This window comes from Rosa chinensis, chromosome 7 (assembly GCF_002994745.2).
Source record: "Rosa chinensis cultivar Old Blush chromosome 7, RchiOBHm-V2, whole genome shotgun sequence".
NCBI classification, from domain to species: domain Eukaryota; kingdom Viridiplantae; phylum Streptophyta; class Magnoliopsida; order Rosales; family Rosaceae; genus Rosa; species Rosa chinensis.
Window position 1 is genome coordinate 59,506,771 of NC_037094.1, and position 24,971 is coordinate 59,531,741.

General features: G+C 37.0%; 2 protein-coding genes and 1 pseudogene across 2 annotated transcripts; all 3 read left to right on the top strand.

Annotated features, from left to right (window-relative positions):
• The first annotated feature begins 9,140 nt into the window (after positions 1-9,140).
• Positions 9,141-10,662, top strand: LOC112179134 (disease resistance protein RUN1-like). The gene is made up of 2 exons (XM_024317466.2): positions 9,141-10,136; positions 10,520-10,662. The coding sequence occupies exons 1-2, from the start codon at positions 9,616-9,618 to the stop codon at positions 10,551-10,553; spliced, it is 555 nt and encodes a 184-aa protein (XP_024173234.1). The 5' UTR covers positions 9,141-9,615; the 3' UTR covers positions 10,554-10,662.
• Positions 10,663-10,861: 199 nt separating this feature from the next.
• On the top strand, positions 10,862-12,664 carry LOC112178294 (disease resistance protein RUN1-like). Its single transcript, XM_024316453.1, has 4 exons — positions 10,862-11,401; positions 11,626-11,910; positions 12,031-12,058; positions 12,228-12,664. The coding sequence occupies exons 1-4, from the start codon at positions 10,862-10,864 to the stop codon at positions 12,662-12,664; spliced, it is 1,290 nt and encodes a 429-aa protein (XP_024172221.1).
• Positions 12,129-24,971, top strand: part of LOC112179133 — a 39,383-nt pseudogene continuing 26,540 nt past the window's right edge.

The following is a 24,971-nucleotide window of genomic DNA, read 5'->3' on the forward strand; positions in this document are numbered from 1 at the left end:
AGCAAGAGCACCATAAGAAGAATTATGTCTAGGAAATTATCAACGCATGATTAATGCATGAAGAAGGAGGAGTCAGAAAATCAAAAGCTGGAACTCTCACAGATTTCCCATATAATCTGGTCCATAAATCCTCCATCATCCTTTTCAGTTACTCTAGACCTCTAGTGCTTTTCTTACTCAAACTTTAGACCCATCCAAAAGGTGTACCTTTCCCTTTTTATAATGAACTCCACTAACATTGCCTCGTCTGTTGAAGTTGAAGAACTGGATTAATTCATTTTTGATGCTTCTATTTGCTGCCAGTTCTCAGATGGATTTCCTTCAGCACATGATCATAATCTTGTACTCCCAAGTTCAACTCAATGTTCCTCTACCATTTTCTGAAATTTGAGTCATCATGTAGTTCAACCTGATTGATACTCAAAGGAAAATGAATAGATGTATATGAAATTGATCAGTAAAATCATTCTAGTTTATCATAACACTAGAATTGTCTATATGTCCCAAATAAAATGAAAATTCATGACTTGAACATTCATTTCACACTAAATGCATATGTTCAGAAAATAGAACTCAACCATTTTCAAGATTTTGACATCCTTTGGGGTGTACTAATCTCTAATGATATCTGAATGTTCAATTTTCATCATATACAAAATCAAGAACCAAATGTTTGATACCAGACTTCTTTGGAAATAAGGATCAAATTAAATTTTAAGTTGCTTGATTTTATTGTTGAAAACCAAACAAGACAATTAATCTCCTTTACACTAAGCCATTTTGACAGCATTTAGCATCTAAGAAGATTTAATTGACTTTATATCAACAATGTGATCATGACCAACCTGAAAGCCATTTACTAAAATATGTATGTATATATGCAGAAAATAAACTCTTCTATTTTCGAGATTTGACATCCCTTGTGGAGTACTATTCTCTAATAGTTCTGAATGCTCATTCACCTAATATATACAAGATTATGAAACCAAATGTTTGATGCAGAATTTCTTTGGAAATTAGGACCAAATTTAATTTTAAGTTTCATAATCTCTTTTCTGATGAAATTGAAGACAGTTTCATTGCTATCTATATGAAACTATTTTGATAGCATTTTCATATGCAAATGCAACTGAATTCGTTCTACACATTTCATCAGTGTATTTAATCCTTTAGAATCTTCATATATGAGACCACTTCGGCAGCACACCACATATGAAGGTTTCAAAATCAATATCAGAAACTTCAAACATGCATATCCATCATTTAGCATTTCAAAATAATATGGAAAACATAAATATGCACTGAGATGAATATAATGTAATCTTCATATGAAATAGAGGTCCTGTATTGAAACAAAAGTGTTATATATAGGAGTCTGCTTTTTGCCTAAAGTAAGCTGATATCAGAAAATTCTGTGACTTACTCCTGACTTTGGAAATTCATAACTAATCCCAGAAAATTCCGTTTTGGGTGATTCCAGTTCCAAATGACTCTTTAAGATGTATGCTAAAACTCTTCTGAAGAAACCGACCTCAAATTCCCAGTAGATCAGTACAGTTTTGCAAAAGTAAGTGACTGAGTTGAAATTCCAGAAAATCTGAAAAATGGCTAAAATCTCTTTCTTTGGCCAAAAACCTTTTCATCACACAATTTCCCAACCAAGAGAAGTATTGTGATTTCTAAGCAATGTTCTAAGGCTATTGCTCGGATTGAAAGAACATCAATTAAACAAGTAAACAATCACATGTCCCCATGATATAATGCTCAATCTGTAATGTATGAATGACAAAGCCAAATTTGTTCTTGTTGCTGACCATTAAAACAACAATTATCTCTAACCATGTAAACACTTGGACAGATATAGTAATTGAGATAATTAAAATAGCAACAACATTTGTCAAGATCTGTCATGCAAATCATGCAGGTATATGACTGACTATGAATTTTGGTTAATCCTGAGTATGCTATTATATAGATCAACACATGCTAATTAATTTAGCCACACACTAACAATGTAAGCAGCATACATTAATATCAATAACCAAATAAAATTACAGTTTTACTATAATACCTCAAGGGAACTCACCAAATCGAAAACTAATATTTAGGATAGATATCTTATCTGCTCATAAAGCAAGGCCTGGATCAACACCAACTTGGTAGAAGGCTCTATTTGGCTATCAATAGAAGTGATAGAGGTTGGTGATTGCCTTAGTTGCACTCTGGTCGTTTTCTCCTCCTCTCACTAAACGAGGGTAATGGATACTAAATTTGGGAGAACCCAATTTCATTTACATCAATCCAGAGCAAAATGGATTTGCAAAGGTGAGAGCATGCATGTGTGGATAGATGCATCAGATATGCAATATACATGTAGATAACTGTATGCAGATTGTATGAACAAAAAATTCCCAGAATTCACAATTGTAATGCAGTTAGTTTCTTCAACATGTAATTGATCTATGTATGGTTGCTCTGATACCAATTGTAAGTAACAGTATGCTTAAGCAATCACAAACACATAATTTAGAACCTATACTAGATCAAATCATGATTATTAAATCTCCTTGAGTTAAGTTAAATCCAAGTAAGAAGAAATCTCCCTGAGGAAGATTCAAGTGAGGTGAAATCTCCTCTAGACAGATCTTAGAGAGGTAATATTCCCTTGAGATGGATCCGAGTGAGGAAGAAAATCCTTAACGGATCCCTTTGAGACAGATCTAATCCTCCTCAATGAAAACTGATTTCTACAGAAAACTAAACATAAGAACATGAAACAGAAACTTACTCGATGCTCTCCCACTGTCTATGATAGCCTTCTCCTGATTTCACATTTATGTTCTCTTAGTATATGGGACTAAAAACAAGAACAACTCGTGCATCAGAAGGGACCAATCTGACATATATATGTATAGCAATGCAGCAAATCAGTTTCATCCATAAAGAAACTGATTTCATTGCTTAACTGCCTATTTAACTGCTCTTCAACTGTATTTCTATTTTGAATTCAAAATAATACATAAGCTTATCCATAAGTCAAGATTAATTGACAGCTTATACACCTATTGTTTAAACTCTGATCAAATTCCATATTTATATGAATATATGTACATTTGCATATTAGTGTATGAACTCTAAGCAATGTCCAGTTCCATATGTAAGCCATGTCATAGCTTACACTTCATGCTCAAATGTGATTTCTAATCCTTCCATATCCTCTCCAAATTTTGATGATCAACCGTAACATTCAGAGTCTCCAGTGGTCAATTCTCAATCTTTAGAGCCACCAAATAATATCAATACTCTTGAGCGTGATCCTGGATTACGTTGTCCCATATAGAAATATCCAGCCCCACCGAATTTGGAATCCTGGATCCGCCACTGCCAAGTGGTGTATCCATTTTTGTTACAAGTTATACCAAGCTTATTAGCTTTGTTGTCCAGCCAACTCATCTCACGGAAATAACTTCACATGAAGTTATTTGGCGAGTAAATTTGTTAAATGATGAGTTCAATTTGGAAGGTGATGACTTTGTGGAGGTTGAAGTTGCAATTGGATCTGGTTTCAGAGTGAAGAAAACTGGGTTCAGTCTTGTATGGGATCCCAACCTTATCAGTGAAAATACCATTTGATCGAGTGTGAGCCTATCCCATACGAATATTTTCCAAGTGATGCTGGTAATCAGTCAGGACCTAGCCATGAGTCATCTGATCAGCACTTTGAGTAATATCACATGCAACAGCAAGCTTTTTGCGACATAGTTTGTTCTCATCTTTGTTTGTTGTGTTTATAATTCTTCCCCCAATAGTTTAATTCCAGTATCGAAATGAGTACAGAAAAGAGAAAAAGCAGTGAAAGAGCTTAAAGGGAAGGTAGAAATTCAAGCAATAATTGAATTAATGCTCAAAACCAGAGAAGCTGCAGGGAAACTGATGATCAAGTTAAGCAAAGTATTTATATTCCAGTCAGATCCAGAAAATATTTATATTCCGGATGGATATAGGTGCTGTTTGTTGACTATTTTACTTGTGTAATTTCTGTGTGTTTGCTAGGAAAAGTGAATTGAGAAGAGAAGCAAACGTAGGGTTTGGAATTTTGTATTTTGATGTGTTTGGTTTGTAGAAAAGTAGAAAACATAATGGGAATGTATAACTAACCAAGTAAGGTAAATCCATGGCTTGTCTGCGTTGGAACTTGGATGAAGGATCTTTGAGTAGAAAATAAGAATTACAATATGCTTGTTATGTTTCAATCTATTATTCATCTCCAGATAGTAGACCTGTAAATGGATCGGATCGACCTAAATCCAAATCCGTTTACTTAAAAAAAAATTCGATCCAAACGATCCGCCGGGTTAACGGATACCTGATCCGCTAATCCGACCGGTAATAATTTCAAATATTTTAAAATTTTAAATAGTAATATTAAATTTATATCATGATACCTCATAAGATATTAATAAAATATTAAAATAACATGAAAAGTATCACTAAAAGTAGAATTACATTATCAAAATTCTTAATGTTTCTTGGAATCTTGGGTGATAGACTGTCCCTTAGATTTCTGCAAAAAATTTGTATTAGAAATTCTTCATATTTTATATTTTTAAAAAATAATAATATATTAATAAAAAAATAATATTTTATTATTACAAAAATAGGCCGGATCATTAACAGATCGGATCGACCTAGATCCATATTTGATTCGTTAAATAAACGGGTTAACGGATTCGGATCATTAACGGATCAACGGATCATTAACGGATCAACGGATCAAAACTTTCAATCCAAACCCGTCCAATAGTCACGGATCTGGAGCGGGTCCGGATCAAAATCCGGTCCATTTACAGGTCTACCAGATAGGAGGTTAATATAGAGATACAAAAGTAGTCCTAATAGGAAAACATCTCCTACAATTATACAGGAAAACATAATCTACACCTACAAGGAAAGTAAATATTTACAGACTATTCTACTCTCCCCCTCAGGTTGGTGCATAGATGTTAATCATGCCCAACTTGTCAATTGAGTTGTCAAACACTTTCCTTGACACTCCTTTCGTAAGAACATCTGCTAATTGATCTTCTGTATACACAAAAGGGAAACAGATGATCTTCTTGTCCAGGTTTTCCTTAATGAAATGTTGATCTACTTCCACATGCTTAGTCCGGTCATGCTGAACAGGATTACGAGCGATTTCAATAGTAGACATGCTATCACAATGCAAGTCCATAGGCTTCTTGAGCTTAAAATCCAAATCTTTCAACACATTACGAATCCACAACATCTCAGAAACTCCATGTGCCATACCTCGAAACTCAGCTTCAGCATTTGACCTAGCAACCACCTTCTATTTCTTGCTGCACCAAGTCACAAAGTTTCCTCCAACAAATGTAAAATACCCAGATGTGGACCGTCTGTCTGTCTTATCACCAGCCCAGTCTGCATCTGTGTACCCCACAACTTCCAACTCATCCTTTTTTTCAAACAACAAACCTCTTCCAGGTGCCATTTTAAGATATCTCAAAATACGATACACTGCATCCATATGCGCTTCACTGGGACAATGCATAAATTGACTAACTACACTTACAGCATAAGCAATATCAGGTCTAGTATGAGAAAGATAAATAAGCCTTCCTACTAGACGTTGGTACCTTCCTTTATCAGTTGGAACCTGATCCAGATAGATGGCGAGGTTGTGATTCATCTCGATTTTTGTCTCAACAGGGTTGCAGTCAAGCATCCCAATCTCAGCTAACAAGTCAAGTACATACTTACGTTGGGACAAAGAAATCCCCTTCTTAGACCTTGCAACTTCAATTCCAAGAAAGTACTTCAATTTCCCAAGGTCCTTCATCTCAAATTCCTTAGAAAGATACTTTTGTAGAGCCTCCATCTCTTTTAGATCATCCCCTGTGATAATCATATCATCGACATATACTATCATAGAGGTAATCTTACCCTGACTACGCTTGATGAACAAGATATGATCCGAATTGCTTTATCTATACTCGAACATCCTCATAGACTTGGAGAATCTTTCAAACCAAGCTCGAGAAGACTGCTTCAAACCATACAGAGACTTCTTCAACTTACAAACCTTGCCAGTATAGCAAGGCATATTTTTGACCCCTGGCGGCATGTCCATATACACTTCTTCCTCCAAGGTTCCATTGAGGAAAGCATTCTTCACATCAAACTGACGTAGAGGCCAATCTTTTGTTGCTGCAAGTGAAATTAAGATTCGAACCGTATTGATCTTTGCTACAGGGGCAGATGTCTCTTCATAATCAATTCCATAGCGCTGGGTATATCCTTTGGCAACTAATCGTGCTTTGTACCTGTCAGTGCTTCCATCAGCTTTAAGTTTATAGTAAACACCCATCGACATCCAACAGTCTTCTTTCCGGCTGGCATAGTCACAATATCGCAAGTCAAGTTTTTCTGCAAAGCCTCTAGTTCTTCATTCATCGTTTGAGTCCACTTAGGATCCGCCAAAGCATCCTGTACACTACTAGGAATAGATACAATGGATAATTGATCAACAACAAGTGCATGTGACCCAGACAATCTATGGTTAGACATGTAATTAGCTATAGGATATTTAGCTTTGGTTTTGATATCTAGTTCATATTGTTTCTTAGGAATACCCTTGGTAACCCTCTGTGATTTCCTAGGCTCAATATTATCTACCCCAGATGATTCATTCAAAATTAAAGGTAACTGAGGAGGAACATTCGCAGCGGATTCTTCAGTTGACGATGTAGAGAGGGGAAAGAACTCTGATAGACTTTGGGAATCCTCACTGATGACTTGGCGTGCTGCATCTGTTCTATTTGACAGATTATGATGTAGGCCGGTAAAAGCACCATCTTTTTCTTTTCCACTTTCTTCATCATCTTTTTCTTTTCCACTGGACCCCACGACATCATCTTTTCCACTTTCTTCACCATCTTTTTGTTTTCCACGTTCTCTTCCCATGGCATCATCTTTTTCTTTTCCACTGGACCCCACGGCATCATCTTTTCCACTTTCTTAACCATCTTTTTGTTTTCCACGTTCTTTTTCGTTTCCTACGGCCCCGGTTTCTGTTTCGTTTTCAGTTGGAGAATTTCCAACTCTAAATCTTGATTCCAAAGCTTCTAATTTTTCAAATTCTTCAAATGCAAATAAATCTCGAGGATTTCCTTCACAAGAAGACTCCAAACCTCCCCCTGAAGGGAAGACTCCAAACCTCCCCTTAAATAATAAGGCTCCAATTCACGAAACGCAACATCAAGATAGACATGTATAGTGCCAATAAGTGGATCATAACAACGATAACCCTTCTGGAATTCAGCATAACCAACAAATATACACTTACGGGCACGATAGTATCTCCTTGTAGATAGTATCTCCTTGTAGGTGTGTGCTTATACCTTACAGATAGTATCTCCTTGTATTCATAAGTCTCTTTTCCTAATGCAGTTTCTTTACTACGCCCCGGTGCCCCCCGTCTATCTATAAACAGTAATACACCAAATCAGGTGCTGGCTTCTGGGAATGTTTAATTTTAATTTTGATTCAAAGTCTGTATTTCGATAACAAAAAGTTTTGTTTATTGTAGTATATTTGTTGTGTCATGAATCAAACTATGTATGGTATCTACTATTGCAAATTGCCATGCTGTCTTTTGCCTTTCTTAAGATATCTTGTTAAAACATTGATGTTTAATTATGTGGTTTGACCATTTCCAACAAGAGGAAGGGAACCCCTGCTTTCTGGGAGGTGACCGGATTCCGATTAGTATCTGCACATATCTCGGCTTAATGACCTTTTGCTTGATTTGTGGTAAAATCGTAAAATCACTATGCAAGAAGTATATCTAAAATTCTAAATGACTAAAGTCTTGGCACTTGTTCCTGCACATGTATGGACGCATAACTTCTACATTAATAATTACTTGTTTAAATTTAATTTTCTATTCCTAATTTCTATAGAGTTGACTTTTCAACTTCTACATTGATAATAGGATACTTGGATTTGAACTGCATATTAGGAACTCCATGGGATAGCTTCATAGCTACAGTGTCCAACAAGTCATTTCGTGGAAATAACCAAGCAAAACAGAAGTCTGAAATTGGCCAAGAATGGGTTCCTGGATTGAAACATGGGGCCATGAACAAGAACCGGAGACTGAGAAAAGAAGTAAAATATAAAAGAAGAAACGCGTAGAAAATTGTAGCCATCAACTCTGAATAAAAAATAAAACTCGACGTCGATATGACCTTGACCTTGGCTTTCTTACCGGTTTAGGTTGAGCATGCGAGAAGCGAAGCAAGTTGTTCGTCATTTGACTCATTTCTCAAATCTGAACCACTGCATACCATAGCCCTTTAATTACTTCAATGCCGCCACCGTCATCATCCTCATCGCTGCCGGTGCCGTTGCCATCGGGGCCACCATCCCCATGGGAGCCATCGGGGTCATCATCCTCATCGCCGCAGGTGCCGTTACATCTTCATTGAATATGAATCAATTACAACGAGTTGTGGAAATGTTGATAGCAATCACCAATAGGTAGAGATTGCGTAAAAGCTTCTCAAACTAGACTTCACACTGAAAGTCTATATTGACACACTGATAGAGCCATTCAGGCCGCGACTCCAAACAAAGAAAAGCTTAACTAATTTTCAAGGCTTCCTTTACTAACCGGTGAGGAATTCTATTGCCTTCCCGTTACACAAATTGCCCACTAAAGGAATTAAAAGACTGAACAGGAGACTTAACTTCATCAATAATATGTCCCTCATAACTTAAATCATCAAAACTATCATTAAAACTATTGATCACTGAAAATAACAAACAAAGTCAAGCTAAGCTACGTAAATGATAAAATTTTGATATTTTGGTATGAAATTGAAAACACCCCGTAATTAGGAAACTAAAATGTAATTAATCATTTTTCTGCTTTTTCTAGAGCTAAAGGCATCTCCCTTCTTTTGATAATAGGATACTTGGAATTTAACTGCATAAAAGGCTGGGGTAGCTGTTCAATTTAATCCCTCCTTTCCTAAGAGTCATTTCTTGGCAATGACCAAGGAAAGCAGAGTCTGAAATTGCCAAGAAAATAGTTCTTGGATCCGGTCCCCATCTCTACGCATTATGAGAAAAGAAAAGGTGGGTTCGTGGAAACCAACATGGGGCCATGAACAAGAACTGGAGAAAAAAGGTCGCTGTCACTGGGTGAAAGAAACGCGTTGATGATGCCTCTGAATAAGAAATCAAACCGTTTACTTGACCTGACCTGAGCTTGCTGTTAGAATTTGTGGTTTCAGAGCCACAAATTCTGACAGTGGTATCAGAGAGAAACTCCTCTGTTCTAATACAAAACACCTCCTCTGTTTTAACTACTCAACCATCTCCTCTTTTTCAAACTATACTCTTTCTACCAGACTCTTGCTCCTAAAACTGAAGTCCTAAACACATTGTCCTAGCCCACTACTTCTAAAGCTTCCGCACCAAATTACAACAGTGGTATCAAAGCCACAAATTCTAACACTTGCTCTTCTTACCGATTGTCCATCTTCATTTCTCAAATCTAAACCACTGCATCCATAGCCCTTTACACCAATGAAGGCATCGTCATCATCCTCATCGCTTCCATCGGGGCCACCATCCTCATGGCCACCGGAGTCCCGTGAATGCACGTACGACGTGTTCTTGAGCTTCAGAGGTGAAGACACACGGAGGACCTTCACGGACCACCTCTACGCGGCACTAGTTCGTGCCGGAGTCAGGACGTTTAGGGATGCCGAGGGACTAAGAAGGGGAGAAAACATAGCGGAGGATTTGGTGGAGATAATCCAAGGGTGTAGGATCTCACTCATCGTCTTCTCAGAAAATTACGCGGATTCGAGTTGGTGTCTCGAGGAGCTGGTGCAGATCATGGAGTGTAGAAAAACACAAAGGCAACGGGTTTTCCCAATATTCTATCATGTCGATCCTTCACATGTCAGAAACCAGACCGGTATCTTTGCTCATGCGTTTGAGAGACATGAAGCCACAGTACATCAAGGTAGAGATAAGATAGCAAGGTGGAGAGCTGCTCTTAGAGGAGCGGCGAATTTGGCTGGCTTCGATATTGCTGCTAGGTAATACTCTTCTTTTTTCCTTTTTTTTTATATTATATATATATATATATATTTCTTTTTTCCTTTTTATTTTATTTTATATATATATTTTACTTCCTATTTTTTCAGTTTGATCCTTCTTTTCTGTTGGAGAGGAAAGATCCCACATTGGAAAAGTGACAAATAAAATATAACTTATAAGTGGGTGGATCTCACCCAATTGTACCGAGGCCTTTTGTGATTAAAAAACCCAACACCTAACGGGTGGTTAAGTTGGGACAGTATCGGTACAATGGTGGGCCACAAGCCACGCTTGTCGCTGTCTAACATTTTCTCCTTTAAACTTTAGTCAATGTGGTGATTTCTTTATACTTCTTAGTTCTGCTTCTGAATCTAATTGACAGGCATGAAGCAGAGTTTACAGTAGAAGTTTCCTAGCAGATGTTAGGGAAACAGCAAAGGACTCAAGGGGTAAGATTGCACTGCAAGAAAGACTTCTTTCTGATGTCTTAAAACCAACCAAGATAAGGGTGGGTGATGTTTCCAAAGGCATCAATGTGATCAGAGAACGACTTAGAAGCAAAAAGGTACTTGTTATCGTTGACAATGTCGATCGTCTGGAACAATTGAATGCATTGGCAATTAGCCGTGATTCCTTTGGTCTGGGAAGTATAATTATTATAACAACAAGAGATCGACATTTGTTACAACAAGTGAGAGCGGATAAAATACATCTGACACAAGAAATGAATGAAGAAGAAGCTCTTGAGCTCTTCAGTTGGCATGCCTTTCAAAATTATTCTCCTAAGGAAGACTATATCGAACTCTCAAGAAGAGTGGTTACTTACTGTGGAGGTTTACCGCTGGCTCTTGAAGTTTTAGGGTCTTTCCTCTTTGGAAGGAGCATAGGAGATTGGAATAGCACACTGAAGAAATTGGAAAAATTTCCTGATGACAAAATTCAGTCAAAGCTCCGAATAAGCTTTGATGCACTTGAGGAGTGGCAGAGGCACATATTCCTCCACATATGTCGTTTCTTCATTGGAATGGACAAAAACCATGTCATAAAAATACTGGAAGGCTGTGGTCTTGCTGCAGGTGTAGCCATTAGTGTCCTCTCTGAACGCTGCCTCGTAACTGTTAATGAAAAAGACAAGGTAATGATGCATGATTTGCTTCGAGACATGGGCAGAGAAATTGTTCGTCAAGAATCCCCGAACCACCCTGAAAGACGTAGTAGATTGTGGCGTGAGGAAGATGTAATAGATGTTTTGAGATATGAATCTGTAAGTACTCCCAGCCCAATCAAGACAAGCATAGGCATCCTATTCCTAATTCTAATAGTACTGCTTCATTAATTTCATATTCTAGTGTCCGTAATCCACTCATTTCATTGTGGTAGTAACAAAGTTAAAATGCATTCATGACTCCGCCGCACGCCTGTGGATAAATCATATTCTCACATGCGAATAATCCTTCATTTTATTAATTGAGTGCCTTCTGTTAACAGGGAACTGAAGAGACTGAAGGACTCGCTCTAAATTTGCAAAGATCTGGCAGCATGACTTTCAGTACAGAAGCATTTAGAAACATGAGGGAACTGAAATTGCTCCAACTCAAGAATGTACTACTCTCTGGAGCAGTCAACAAGCTTCCCAAAAAGTTAAGATGGCTCTGCTTGCGAGGATCCTCTGATTTCTCTCTGATCACTGAAGATAAGTTTCTGGATGCAATTTACCTGGTTTCTATGGACCTGCGGTACAACCGTCCCGCACAATATTGGGAGTATTTCAGGGTATATTAAGAAACTTTCAAACATCTTCCCTCTGGTTTAATACGTTACATCACGCTCTGCTTTTCTTCTTTGTGAATTTTTGATTTTTTTTCTTTTTCTTCTTTTGTTGTTGTCTAACAGCGGCTTGGTCCTCTTTGGGCATTGCAAAGTTGGCCCGCTTGGGTTATCTCAAAAAAAAAAAAAAACACACCGGCTTGGGAAATTGGAGATACTTAATCTCAGTCATTCACATTACCTAACACAAACACAATCACCAGACTTTTCACAACTCCCAAATCTACAGCATTTGATCCTTAAAGACTGTGTGAATTTGCCAGAGATTGACAGGTCCATTGGACTTCTTTCTCAACTTGCCTTGCTAAATCTTAAAGGCTGCACTAAGCTCAAGGACCTTCCGGAGGATTTTTATATGTTGCGTTCTGTTAGGACTCTTGTTCTTTCTGGCTGTTCGAAATTTGAGAAATTAAGCAAGCATATAGGAAAAATGGATTCTTTGAGAACTCTTGTTATAAGTGGCACAGCCATAAGTGAAGTACCATCCTCTATAGATAAGATGAGGAACCTGGACTTTTCATCTCGACAAGGCCTGAAGGGACTAAAACGATTTACCCAGGATGAGATATCAGGACCTAGCCAGGACGAGACATCAGGACCTAGCGAGGATGAGACATCAGGACCTAGCGAGGATGAGAGACTTGCTTTTGCTTGGCAATTAACTAGGCCTTTTTTAAGAGCCATGGGGCTGGGGGCCTAGCCAGAAGCCAATGAAGAGTAACTTATGGGAAGCGGCTTATCCAGTTATCCTACTGTAGCGGAACAAAGTAAATGAAACTCTAAAAATACCAGCTCAGCGTCTCTTCGAAAAATTACACTCTCATCTCACTTTTATGATATCCTACTGCGCGACAGATCTCGCCGACTCATCTCACTCTCAAATTTCAGTCTGTTCTGCCATGTCTCATGGATGAGAACGCTCAAACGGTGACTAATCACCACGCCATTCAAATCTCAGTAAGTTCATCAATCATGGTTCTTCTGGTACATTTTGTTTTTGAGATTTCAATTTTAATTTCTTTTTGCCGATTAATTAGGTTTTCATTGTGTGCTTTTGATTTGGGAATATCAACAATAGATTGTTTCATTTGTGGGTTTGATTTTTCATCTTATAAATAGGTGAGTAGCTTCTTTCATGTAACAGACTTTTTCAATTTCCAGCAAATTTTGTTACTTTTTCTAGTGTTCAAGTGTACATTTGATTAGAATTTTAGATTTGGGAATTCTGTGAATTTATTCAGCGAAATTTGTTGCACCGAAAGGAAATTGATTCCAGGCAGATCCAATACAAATAATTTTGTTCTTGTTATTCTTCCGGTTTTGTTCGAGTGAGGAGTGAGCAAAAGGGAGCAAGGGTGATAGGAAGTTATAGGTGTGAGGGATTGAGAAGAATGCATACCAAGTTTTTCCCAAAACCCTCCTGTTTAATTAGTTACTCCCATGATCATTTTCAATTGAACTCCTATTTGTTGATCCTATATGTTGCTTAGCCTAGTAGGAGGAAGCCCTGAACTTTAAAATAGCCTTCCTACAATTTGAACCAGTTATTAGTTGAGAATTAGCCTCTGCTTATATCACCTCCCTATCAAAACCATTGTTGTACCTATATAAGAACAACCTGTATCGTATGCTTATATATAACTATAAGTGCGTTTTTGATGCAGCTTCAATTATGAAATAGAAATTCAGGCATAGATCTGGGGAGTATTAGTTCTGGAATAAGTGTGTCTTATAAAGCATTAGTTTTGTAATAATTAGATAATAACAGGCTGTATGTTGAGACATCAAGCTTTGATTTGAGATCTGTACTCTGTTTAAATTTGATTGTGTCCTAAAATAAATGCAACATTAATCATAAAATAAATGCTAGGCTTATTGATTTCCTCCGCGCTTGACTGCTTTCTTTCACCCAAATCGATTTCTACGCTTCTTTCATTCCCGTAGTATTAATCGAATTGCTAGCTTCTTATCACTTGATAGGTCTTTGTTTGGTACCAATTTGGTTGTTCATGACCTAGTTGCTCTTTGAGCATTGTGCAATAATGCTTTGATCAGCTGTGAAAGTATATAAGTTGCTACCTTTCTACATTCTTTATTGTTCTTATTTTCTACGAGTAGAAATATTGGTATTGTTGCGGCCTTAAGTGTTGAGAAGTTATGTCCTTCTGTTTTGGGGGGTTAAATATAGTAGAAATCTTCATCCTTTTTTCTGTGGGGTGTTTTTTTGAGGTACTTTGTGTATCTTCTATTTACATCGACTTTGAGGTGAACATTTGTTAAAGTATTCGATTCCCTGTACAATTTAGATGAGTCTGGCCGAGTCTCCAGTACACTCTTCTAGCAGTGATGACTTTGCCGGGTTGCTTGAGAGAGAACTAAAGTCCAGTTCTTCAGAGTCATCACCAGAGGAAGAAGATGAAGATGATAAAGAAGCTGATGGTGATGGTGATGGCAGTGATGTTGAAAGTGAGAGCAGGTGTGGAGATTTTCTTTGTTTTGTGTTTAATGCAGTAGCAGTTTCTATTAGATACTACAATTTGTGTAAAACTATAAGTCTCAGTTCTATTTGAAGCGATATAGATATGATTTGTGACTTGCATTGCAGGATAAAAAGGCGTAAGGGAGATAATTTGGAAAGCGTAGAGGAAACTAATGGGTCAACTTCACAAGGACTTCCAGAACAAAAGTCAGGATATTGATATCTTTTGGATTCTGTTGTGGTTTGTTTTATAACCCCAAACAGTGGAAGAAGACTTCTTGATACTGTACAGAGTGTTCTGAACTGTCTCAGATGACGCATGCATGAGACCAACTTACTTAGTAAGTGAGATTTTGTTCAAAGACTTACTACAGTGCTCCTGTTCTCTCATTTTTGTTATGTTTATCTACCTATTGGTCTATTTTCCTGTCTATTAAAAATCGGTGAAAGCTGAAAAGTTAAGTGCAGTTATTGTGGGCTGTATATATATATAGATGTATAACAGATGTTCAAATATGAATCAAGTTTATTGGTCGTCTGTCTAAAGACTTGATCAACTGCTTTGCTGTTGGCCTTGTTTGTTTTGATGAAAAACGTTGTTTGGTAGATTTTTGAATTTGCACTTTAGAACATTTTTTTTCCCACTATGCTTCAGTTATGATGATGAAAAAGTTTTATGGTATTTCATAACAATGCCAGAAAAAAAACTAAGGAAACGCTCATTTTCGGGCAAAAGTGTTCCGGAGGAAACGTCTTTCCTGTTTAAGAAAATATAATAGTTTTTTCAATCGGGAAACTTTTCCACTAGTAATTTTTTTTTCTCTTTAAGAGACAAGCAGATTATTTGGGAATAGTGAATGTACCATGTATTCAGGTATTAGTGAGCGTTTCAACCCCCACAGAAATGCGTGTGTTTGCTTGTGTGTGTGTTCGTGTGTGTGGCTGAGAAAGCTAGAGAGTACATGTCTTAAACCATCAAGTTTTGATTGCTTTGGACACAGGATATTATAACTAATAAACATCCAAGTTTTAAATTGCTTTGAACACAGGATATTATTTCAAATATGATTTTTTCTCCACCTCAAAGAATATAGTTACTCTTTCCTATTTTTGAGCTTTTCTTGCAATTATGTGCAGAAGCATCGGCAACGGAGGATACGTGTGCACATCCTCGGTCATTTGGAGATATGTGTTTTCGTTGTGGCCAGAGGTGATTGAGCAGTCTGGTGTGACATTTGGGTACATACAGAAGGTGCTGCCCTGGATGACTATTTGAAATGTTTGAATGCTTTGGTTTACTGGAAGTATACATGCATATGGTTTTCCATAATCTAGTTTGTACAGCACTATTCTTTCACATTAGCTGTCACCTGTAATTCATGATTTACTGAAGCCCTCATGCAAAAAATAAACTTACTGTTTGGAAACAATCATAACCATTGCATGCATTCATTATTTGTCCCAGTCAGGTCTGAGTTGTTAAGTTGTTATTCATTTACTAATCGCCTGATGCAATTATAAATTTACTATAGAAAGATACCTATCCAGCATGTATCCATTTCCATATATTGTAGCTTTATTTTGCATTATTAGATATTGGATGTGATACAGTGTGAAACATTTTCTTGTGCAGGGATTGAGACTTAATAATGATGAAATCGACCGGTTACGCAACACAGACATTAAGAAATCGCTAAATAATAAGAAACTTTATTTGGTACTGGATCTTGATCATACACTGCTAAATTCCACCCAGCTGAATCATATGACGGCAGAAGAAGAATATTTGATGAGCCCACCAGATTCACTGCCAGGTATTTTATGTTGTCTTTTGAAGTCTTTCTTCTTGTGTAGCATCTTTAGTGCTTCATTTTTAAACATTTCTTGGTTGCTTAGGTGCATGCTTGTATATTTACCCTAAGGATTATTGACTTGAATCTTTTGATTTTGCTTGCAATACGATACTTTCAGATGGGTTGAAAGGCAGCTTTTTCAGACTGGACTTTATGCGTATGATGACCAAGTGAAGGCCCTTCATTAGGACATTTTTGAAGGAAGCCAGTGAAATGTTTGAAATGTACGCGTACACTATGGGTGATCGAGCTTATGCATTGGAAATGGCCAAGTTGCTTGATCCCAAAAAAGAGTACTTTGGTGATAGGGTGATATCACGTGATGATGGTACCCAAAAACATCAAAAGGGTCTAGATATTGTGGTTGGGCAAGAAAGTGCTGTTCTGATACTGGATGATACAGAAAATGTAAATTTTTACTTGTTAGTACTGGAAATTTTAAAGTGCATTCATATCCATTTTAATATTGTCATATGACTTGTATATTGCATTTAAATTGTTGAGGTTCATTCTAAAGCAACCATGAAGTGGAAAATGAATTTAGAGAAATCAACTGCTCGATTGAGAGATTGTAATGTTTTATGGTAATTGTAAAACATTCAGCTAATTTGATTCTCGTTTCGAATTAGATCAATTAGATCAAATTTAGTTACTCTTATAAACTTATATTTATATATCATACACTCCAAACCTATCAATTCAAAGAAAATGGAAAAATAGACCGTTGGATGACATTATTACAATAAATTATGAATGTGGTAAAAAATTTAACCAATTTCACCATATTTTCGAATCCGATCGAATTGGTCAACCGTCGTCACTTGTATGTTTTCTTGGTTGACCGATGGCATGACGACCGCGAAACGTGCTTATTTTTTCACAGCACGTCTATAAATATTTCATCGATGGATGTGCGTGGACATAAGATAAAAATTTCAATTTTAATTACAAAGATGTTGACCTATATTAATTTGCCTCCTAAAGTTGTATGACTCGTATATTGCAATTAAATTGTTGATGTTCATTCTAAAGCAACCATGAAGTGGAAAATGAATTTAGAGAAATCAACCGCTCAATTGAGAGATTGTAATGTTTTATGGTGATTGTAAAACATTCAGCTAATTTGATTCTCGTTTCGAATTCGATCAACTAGGTCAAATTTAGTTACTCTTATAAACCTATATCTATATATCATACACTCCAAATAGCAACCCCTATCAATTCAAAGAAAATGGAAAAATGGACCGTTTGATGAAATTATTACAATAAATTATGAGTGTGGTAAAAAATTTAGCCAATTTCACCATATTTTCGAATCCGATCGAATTGGTCAACCGTCGTCACTTGTATGTCTTCTTAGTTGACCGATGGCATGACGACCGCAAAACGTGCTTATTTTTTCACATCACGTTTGTAAATATTCCATCGATGGATGTGCGTGGACATAAGCTAAAAAAAAAAAAAAAATTAATTACAAACACATTGGCCTATACCAATTTTCCTTCTAAAGTTGTATGACTTATACATTGCATTTAAATTGTTGAGGTTCATTCTAAAGCAACCATGAAGTGGAAAATGAATTCGGAGAAACCAACAGCTCGATGGAGAGATTGTAATGTTTTATGGTGGTTGTAGAAAATCCAGCCAATTTGGTTCTCGTTTCGAATTCGATCAACTAGGTCCAACTTAGTTACTCTTATAAACCTATATTTATATATCATACACTCCAAAGGGCAACCTCTATCAATTCAAATAAAATAGAAAAACCGACCGTTGGATGAAATTATTATAATAAATTATGAGTGTGGTAAAAAATTTAGCTAATTTCACCATATTTTCGAATCCAATCGAATCGGTCAACCGTAGTCATGACATGTAGAATACTAGAATATATATGCACATATTCTATACAGAAGTATGAGAACTTCCAATTTCACCATAAACCAAATTACAACAAATTCACACTCACACAAAGACACACACACACACATATAATATATATATATATAAGGGCTAAATACTTATTACTACCCTGTGATTTAGGTCCAAAATCAATTCAATCCCTGGACTTGTAATTTCAACAAAAACACCTATGTACTTTCAATTTTGATCTAATAAGTCAAATTCGTTAATATTCTGCTATGAGTTCAACTTATAGTTGGATTATTTGATGAAAAACTTTTTATTTGATAAATTTCTAATAGTGAGACTCACTCCTAAATTGACTATGCATGCCACCTCAACACCATATCATAAAACATAGGCCATATGTGAGCAACGTCAACAAGTTAAATGACTCACTCCTAAATTGACTATGCATGCCACCTCAACACCATATCAAAAAACATAGGCCATATATGAGCCACGTCAACAAGTTAAATGACTCAATTATGGGAAGACTAATAGATTGGACCTATTAGATCAAAATTGAAACTGCAGGGGTGTTTTTGATAAAATTAGAAGTCCAGGGACTGAATTGATTTTGGACCTAAACCACAGGGTAGTAACCAATATTTAGCCCTATATATAAACACACACACATATATAAACATGTCTAAAAGTCATGGATCTTCAATAATGATGATGTGGCATACTGAAGATTTCCAAATATATGTGCAGGGCCTTCTAGATGGGGCTTTCTGTGCATATTGTAAAAAAATGTTGTAGATTCCCGTGCAAGCTGAACTTTCTTCACTTAAATTGCCATAACTCCTTCTAGAAAAGTCAGAATCGTAAATCGTAAAATTCTTCATAAACTAGACACATGGGGCTTGCCGTGCATATAGGGTACAGATCCTAATTCCATCCGAACTGTTCCTAGTAATTCAGTGAAGTTAGGTTCTAGAAATAAACTTGTAAAAGATGTTGCAGATTCCCGTCCAAGCTAAACTGCCTTCACTTAAATTGCCAGAACTCCTTCTATAAAAGTCCGAATTGCAAACCGTAAAATTCCTCAGAAACTAGACACATGGGGCTTTCTGTGCATATAGGGTACAGCTCCTAATTCCATCCGAGCAGTTCCCTGTAATTCAGCAAAGTTAGGTTCTAGACATGAACTTGTAAAAGATGTTGCAGATTCCAGTCCAAGGTGAACTGCCTTCACTTAAATTGCCATAACTCCTTCTAGAAAAGTCGGAATCGCAAACCATAAAATCACTCAGAAACTAAATACATGGGGATTTCCGTGCATATAGCGTACAGTTCCTAATTCCATCTGAGCAGTTCCCAGTAATTCAGTGAAGTTAGGTGTTCTGCACAACAGTTTCTGTGTTAGTTAGCTTAGCATAGCTTCTTTTCTTCTTTCTTTGAAACACACCTACAAAGACACTAAACTAACGTAAATGAACCATAAATAAGGAGAACTAAACATATATACCAAGAGAAAGAGGCATAGAAATATAAGAATTAAGAAAATATGAGCTCATCAACATACATATATATATATAATGTATAATAGTTTACGGGCTTTTATGGGCCGGGCTTTTGGCTGGCTTGGCCTATGGGCCGGGCCCGGCTTTTGCGGGCTTTTTGACAGGCCTGCCCTAGGCCCACCAAGGCGGGCTTTTGCAAGCTTTTTGACTGGCCGGGCCAGGCTTTTAGTCCTCCGGGTCGGCGAGCCTCCATCAGCCCACTTGATCTGCGGACTTTTTGATGAGGCCTAGTTGGGGACATCATTGAATATAAAATAAGTGCAAATTTGGTGTATGATGTCTCCTACTCCTAAGATTAAGAGGTCAAGTTTTAGTAAAGGGAAAAAGTAAGAGTATCGTACCCAAGGGATTAAGTAACTCTACCCTAGCTAGATTACTGCGAAAATAAACACATGCAAGTCTACATTTTTACAAGTTCACAATCTTGGCCTTTTGGAAGCTAAAGATCATGAGGATGGTATTAACAATTGTGGTAATGATCGGCTTGGTTGATTTTAATTTGATAAAGAAAATTAAGTTACGTAAAATAAAAAAAACAAATAAAAGTGTAGAGACTAAATTAATGAGAAGAATAGAGACTTAGGCATCGCACCTAACCTTACTCGTGCAGAAAATGTAACCCATATTTAATGTAATAACATGCGTTGATAAATTTCCCCTTAGTGCTTTGAAGAAGCTACTAGTCATGCAATTTAACAATCTCTTCCGAAGCAAAACTAAATTACACAACCTTTGTACCATTCAAATCTTCTGGATCCTAAATGGCCTATGGTGCCGTGAGCCTAAATTCTTCCGGAATCTAAACTCACAACATCATGTTTTAATTTCAAGGTAAGAAATTCAAGCAACTTAGTTCTTCCCGTAGGAATAAGGTAAGCCACCACCTATTTAGCTACACATGCTCACAGAATCAAGAGTTTATCAAGTTCATGTTTCCGATTCATTAATTTCCTAAAGCATGCTTCTAGGTGATGAATCTATAAACACACTTAGGATACATGAAAGTATAGTATCCAAAAGATTCAAAACATGCATAAACATCAAACCACATGGAAATTTACATTATTTGCACTTGAGTTTAGCTAGGGCTAGCCCTAGCTTCAAATCCAACTACTCACAACACATGTTATTACAAATACAAGCCATGAACATCAAATTAAAGAGAGAAGGAGAGAAAAAGAGAAGACCTATCCAACCTTCCACCTAGCTCTCAAAGATGTCAAATGATGAGAGAATTGCTTCAAGGTATGAGATTTTCGGTTTTTACAACCCAAAACACCATACACATCCACAAAACTCAAGAACAAGGAAGAACAAGGGCTTGGTAGTGTGAAAGCAAGTGTTGTGATTGATTTAGAGTGTGTAGTAACTTCACTTTTGGTGAAACCCAAGTGCCTACACACCTATTTCTCACACAAACTCAAAGAACTATGTACAAGGTATGAAAAACTAACCTAAAACTAAAGAAAAGAGAGATTTTGATGCTCTAAAATGAGAGAGCCGGGGTGCACTGTTTTGGAAGAGAGAAGAGGCTATTTAAAGGCCAAACCAATTCAAATCAAGAGTGGAGATCAAAATAAATGAAGGGCTAGATGTGATTGACAAATGTGTAAGCACAAAATGTGGATCTAGTTTTTAACTCCACATAGAGAGCCGGGGTGCACTGTTTTGGAAGAGAGAAGAGGCTATTTAAAGGCCAAAGCAATTCAAATCAAGAGTGGAGATCAAAATAAATGAAGGGCTAGATGTGATTGACAAATGTGTAAGCACAAAATGTGGATTAAGTTTTTAACTCCACATAGAAATGACCTAGAAAGCCCACCGAAATTTTGGTAGAGGAGAAATACATTGTGTAAGGAAACAATGTAATAAATAGGAGACAAAGGTGTAAGCTGTAAGAATGAGACCACTTATCATCTTTCAAAATTTTGAATTTCAAAATGACCTAGACCTAAAGTCTTCCCCCCCAAACTATTTAACCCTAGTCAGCTCTTCCTTGTCCTCCACACATGTTCTTCGTCGGCCACCTTGGCTGGAAATATCCGGAATCCGTCATTGACCACCGTTGACCCATTTTTTGTCCGTTTGCGCACTTTCTTCTCCTTTCTTCCTTCAATTGAATCTCTACCGAGACTTTGGAATTGGCCTTTGACTTCTTCATATCAAATATTCCTCCATGAGTGTAGATCATCCTGGTAACATTTCAGAGCTTATTTCACCTTGATTTGGCCGGAAATGCTGTCGGACTCAGTACAGGTCCCGTTTTACAGTTTTAGTCTTCTAGTGCAGAAACTTGAACTGATCATTTGAAGATCTTCCATTCCGAACTAGCTCTTGAACTCTTCATAACAAATGATCCTTAGGATGTCTAGAATGGATATTTAAAGTTTCAACTCATTTACAGTTCATTTGGTCAGTTTTACCCTCCTTTTTCCTTGCCTAGCTCGGTTTCTCCTAGTTGGAGTAGGAAAATGTGCTAAAGTTGAGTTTTTAGGGCATTTCCAAGCTTTTCAATTATTTCCTAGCATGATGAGGATGTAAACACGAAAATCCTACAACGAATGAAAGAAGGACACGTGTACAAAATAATATATTTTTATTAATGAATTTGCGGGTTATAATCTCTGTAGATGCTCTTTCTCAAAATTCTCCTCTGATTCGATCTCTGACGTTGATTTGATCCAAGGGTGGCGAGCATTTGATCTTGAATCGAATGGTTGTAGTGTGAGCTTCTTGCTATGTTGACGATTTGAGGAAGACGATTGACCAAGGGCTGTAGAAGCTTGATCTTGATCGGATTTAGGCCACTAGTTGTGTCACGTGATGAGTGTTCTTTGGCTTTGGTAGGGGATGAACCAGCACGTGTGTTTGTTTCTTGTTGATTCTCCACGAGCTTGATGAAGAAGTTGTAGAGGATTTACTTTGTTGAAGACAACTTGAAGACAACGGATGATCAAGGGCTGTAAAGGCTTGAACTTGATCAGATTTGAACCACGAGCGGTGTCACGTAGCGAGTATGGCTTTTGATGGTGGATGAATCAGCACGTGTGTTTGGTGCTTGTTGATCCTCCATGTGTTTGACGACTTCCGAGCTTGTAGGTGATTTCCCCTGCTTGTCTGAAGTCAGCGAGGTGAAGAGATCGGCTATTTGGCAGCTTGATGGTTCTTCACCAGCTTGGGAGACTTCTGAGCTTTGGAGAGGTTTCTTCCGTCCGCTTGCGTCCCTCTGTCTGTCGTCGTCCTCGATGGTGTACTTGGCTCAAGGGCGATTGACGCTTGATCTTGAGTCGTATGATGGCCACGAGGGTTGACACGTGACGAGTGCTTTGACTTGAGGTTGGTGATGAACCGGCTATTTGGCAGCTTGAAGGCCCTTCACGCGCTTGAAGACTTATGAACTTTGGGAGTGATTTTTCTCTCCGGCTCCCGTCCTTCTCTTGATTTGAGAGGGGTATTTATAGTGTCGGCGTCTCTCTTAATTTGGAACGCCTTGATGACACGTACTTAATTGCATTTTCATTAATAGCATAATCAAATCAATCAGCTTTAATTGATCGATTTAATCACGACTATTAAGGAATTGAGCCAATCAATTTGATGGCTGATTTTAATTGTATTTCATTAATAGTATAATCAAATCAATCAGATTTAATTAATTGATTTAATCACGACTATTAAGGAATTAGCCAATTAATTTGATGGCTGATTTTCGTCTTGATTATCAATTTAAATAAATTGATATCTAATCAGCAGACGAGATTTAATGCTTGATTTTATTCGGAATCAATTGATTTGATTGATCCGCTTTAATATCAATTGATTTAGCTGGAGCAAATTCATTTATTGTCGTCGAGCCTTTCATGTATCGCCAAGTGTCATTCTCTGAGTCTGCGCGATTTTGCTGACTCACAAGCCACGTGGACAATTTGCGGGACTCACATGCTGACTAAATTTGTTCGGTCATAATTTCAAGTGGTGACCGAATTATTTAATGAATTTTATTTTCATTAAATTTTTGGTGTCTACAGAGGAAACATAATAAATATATAAAAATAAACACAAAGGTTAAGCAAAAGTGCAAGATTAAGGGAATAATTACTAGGTACTTATAGACCTAACAAAATACCTCACACTTCGCTTGTCCTCAAGCAAAAACATAAAATAAATTAGCACAAACTAACTAAAAGGCTCACTTGCATCCTTAATGAGTTTAACCATTTTCCCTTAGAGAACCATGACTTAGTGGAATGACTTTCAATTGAGCAAGTTTAGAAACCAAATTTTCAAAATGCAAAGTTAATAATTGGATTTGGAAAGTCATGCTCAACATAATATATTGAATGCATAAGCCATATGTGCCACCGTAAATGATTCACATGTAATTAACTTGAACCGCATTTGTCTAACCATCAAACTCATATGGATATCACTCATTTTCACTCAAGTGTTTAATGGTTAGTGTTTGCACTCAAAAACAATTCAATTGACATGCTTTCCATAGGCTTGCTCTTCCATCTTTTCTCCACAAGATCAATGCATGAGTTCTCTCACATCACAATGTCTTTTATTTAGGATGTAATGGGGCTTAGGTGACGGGTTAAAGAAATGAAGGGAAAAGAAATCACAAATATTTCTAAGCCTCCTAGTAAGCAATTCTCTTGTTGAGATCCCGTAAGACTCTTTTTTTACACTAAGTGCTTTGTAATTTCCTTTTTCTTTGCCACAAACCCAAACCAAACAACTAAACTACTAAAACTTTTATTCCCATTTTGTACCACTCACACTTTTTTCTTTTCTTTCTTTCTAACACTTTTTTTTGCACAACATTTTTTTTTTTCATTTTCTATTTTCTTTATTGACTTTAAATAATTCTTTTGATTTTTTAAACATGTTTCTAGGGTCACCCTTTTCTTTTCTTAGCTACACACAAATACTCTACCCCACCTCACACTTATTCTTTTGTAATATCCTCAAACCCATTTATAATAGGACTCACATTGCTTATCAGTTAGCTTAGAAATGGTAGGAGAAGTGTTTAAGTTTAAAAGGGTAGACATTTGTGGTGGTGAAGAAATGAAAAGGCTAACACATATTTATATAGGCTCAAATTGACTTACTAGTGGATTTTCATTTTAAAGGACAAAGTTATTTGGCCATGCAGGTGGATTCCTAATGCCTTAGTCTTCCCCAATAACAACTCATGCTTTTGATATAAAGTCTCGAAAGATTTGGAGCAAGTTTTAG

What these genes read in the sequence shown, in the direction of transcription:
- LOC112179134 (XM_024317466.2), top strand. Translation starts at nt 9,616, where the DNA reads ATGAAGGCATCGTCATCATCCTCATCGCTTCCATCGGGGCCACCATCC. An exon ending in GGCTTCGATATTGCTGCTAG is followed by an intron (nt 10,137 to 10,519) that starts GTAATACTCTTC and finishes TCTAATTGACAG; the next exon opens with GCATGAAGCAGAGTTTACAG.
- LOC112178294 (XM_024316453.1), top strand. Translation starts at nt 10,862, where the DNA reads ATGAATGAAGAAGAAGCTCTTGAGCTCTTCAGTTGGCATGCCTTTCAA. An exon ending in ATGTTTTGAGATATGAATCT is followed by an intron (nt 11,402 to 11,625) that starts GTAAGTACTCCC and finishes TTCTGTTAACAG; the next exon opens with GGAACTGAAGAGACTGAAGG. An exon ending in AATATTGGGAGTATTTCAGG is followed by an intron (nt 11,911 to 12,030) that starts GTATATTAAGAA and finishes GTTGTCTAACAG; the next exon opens with CGGCTTGGTCCTCTTTGGGC.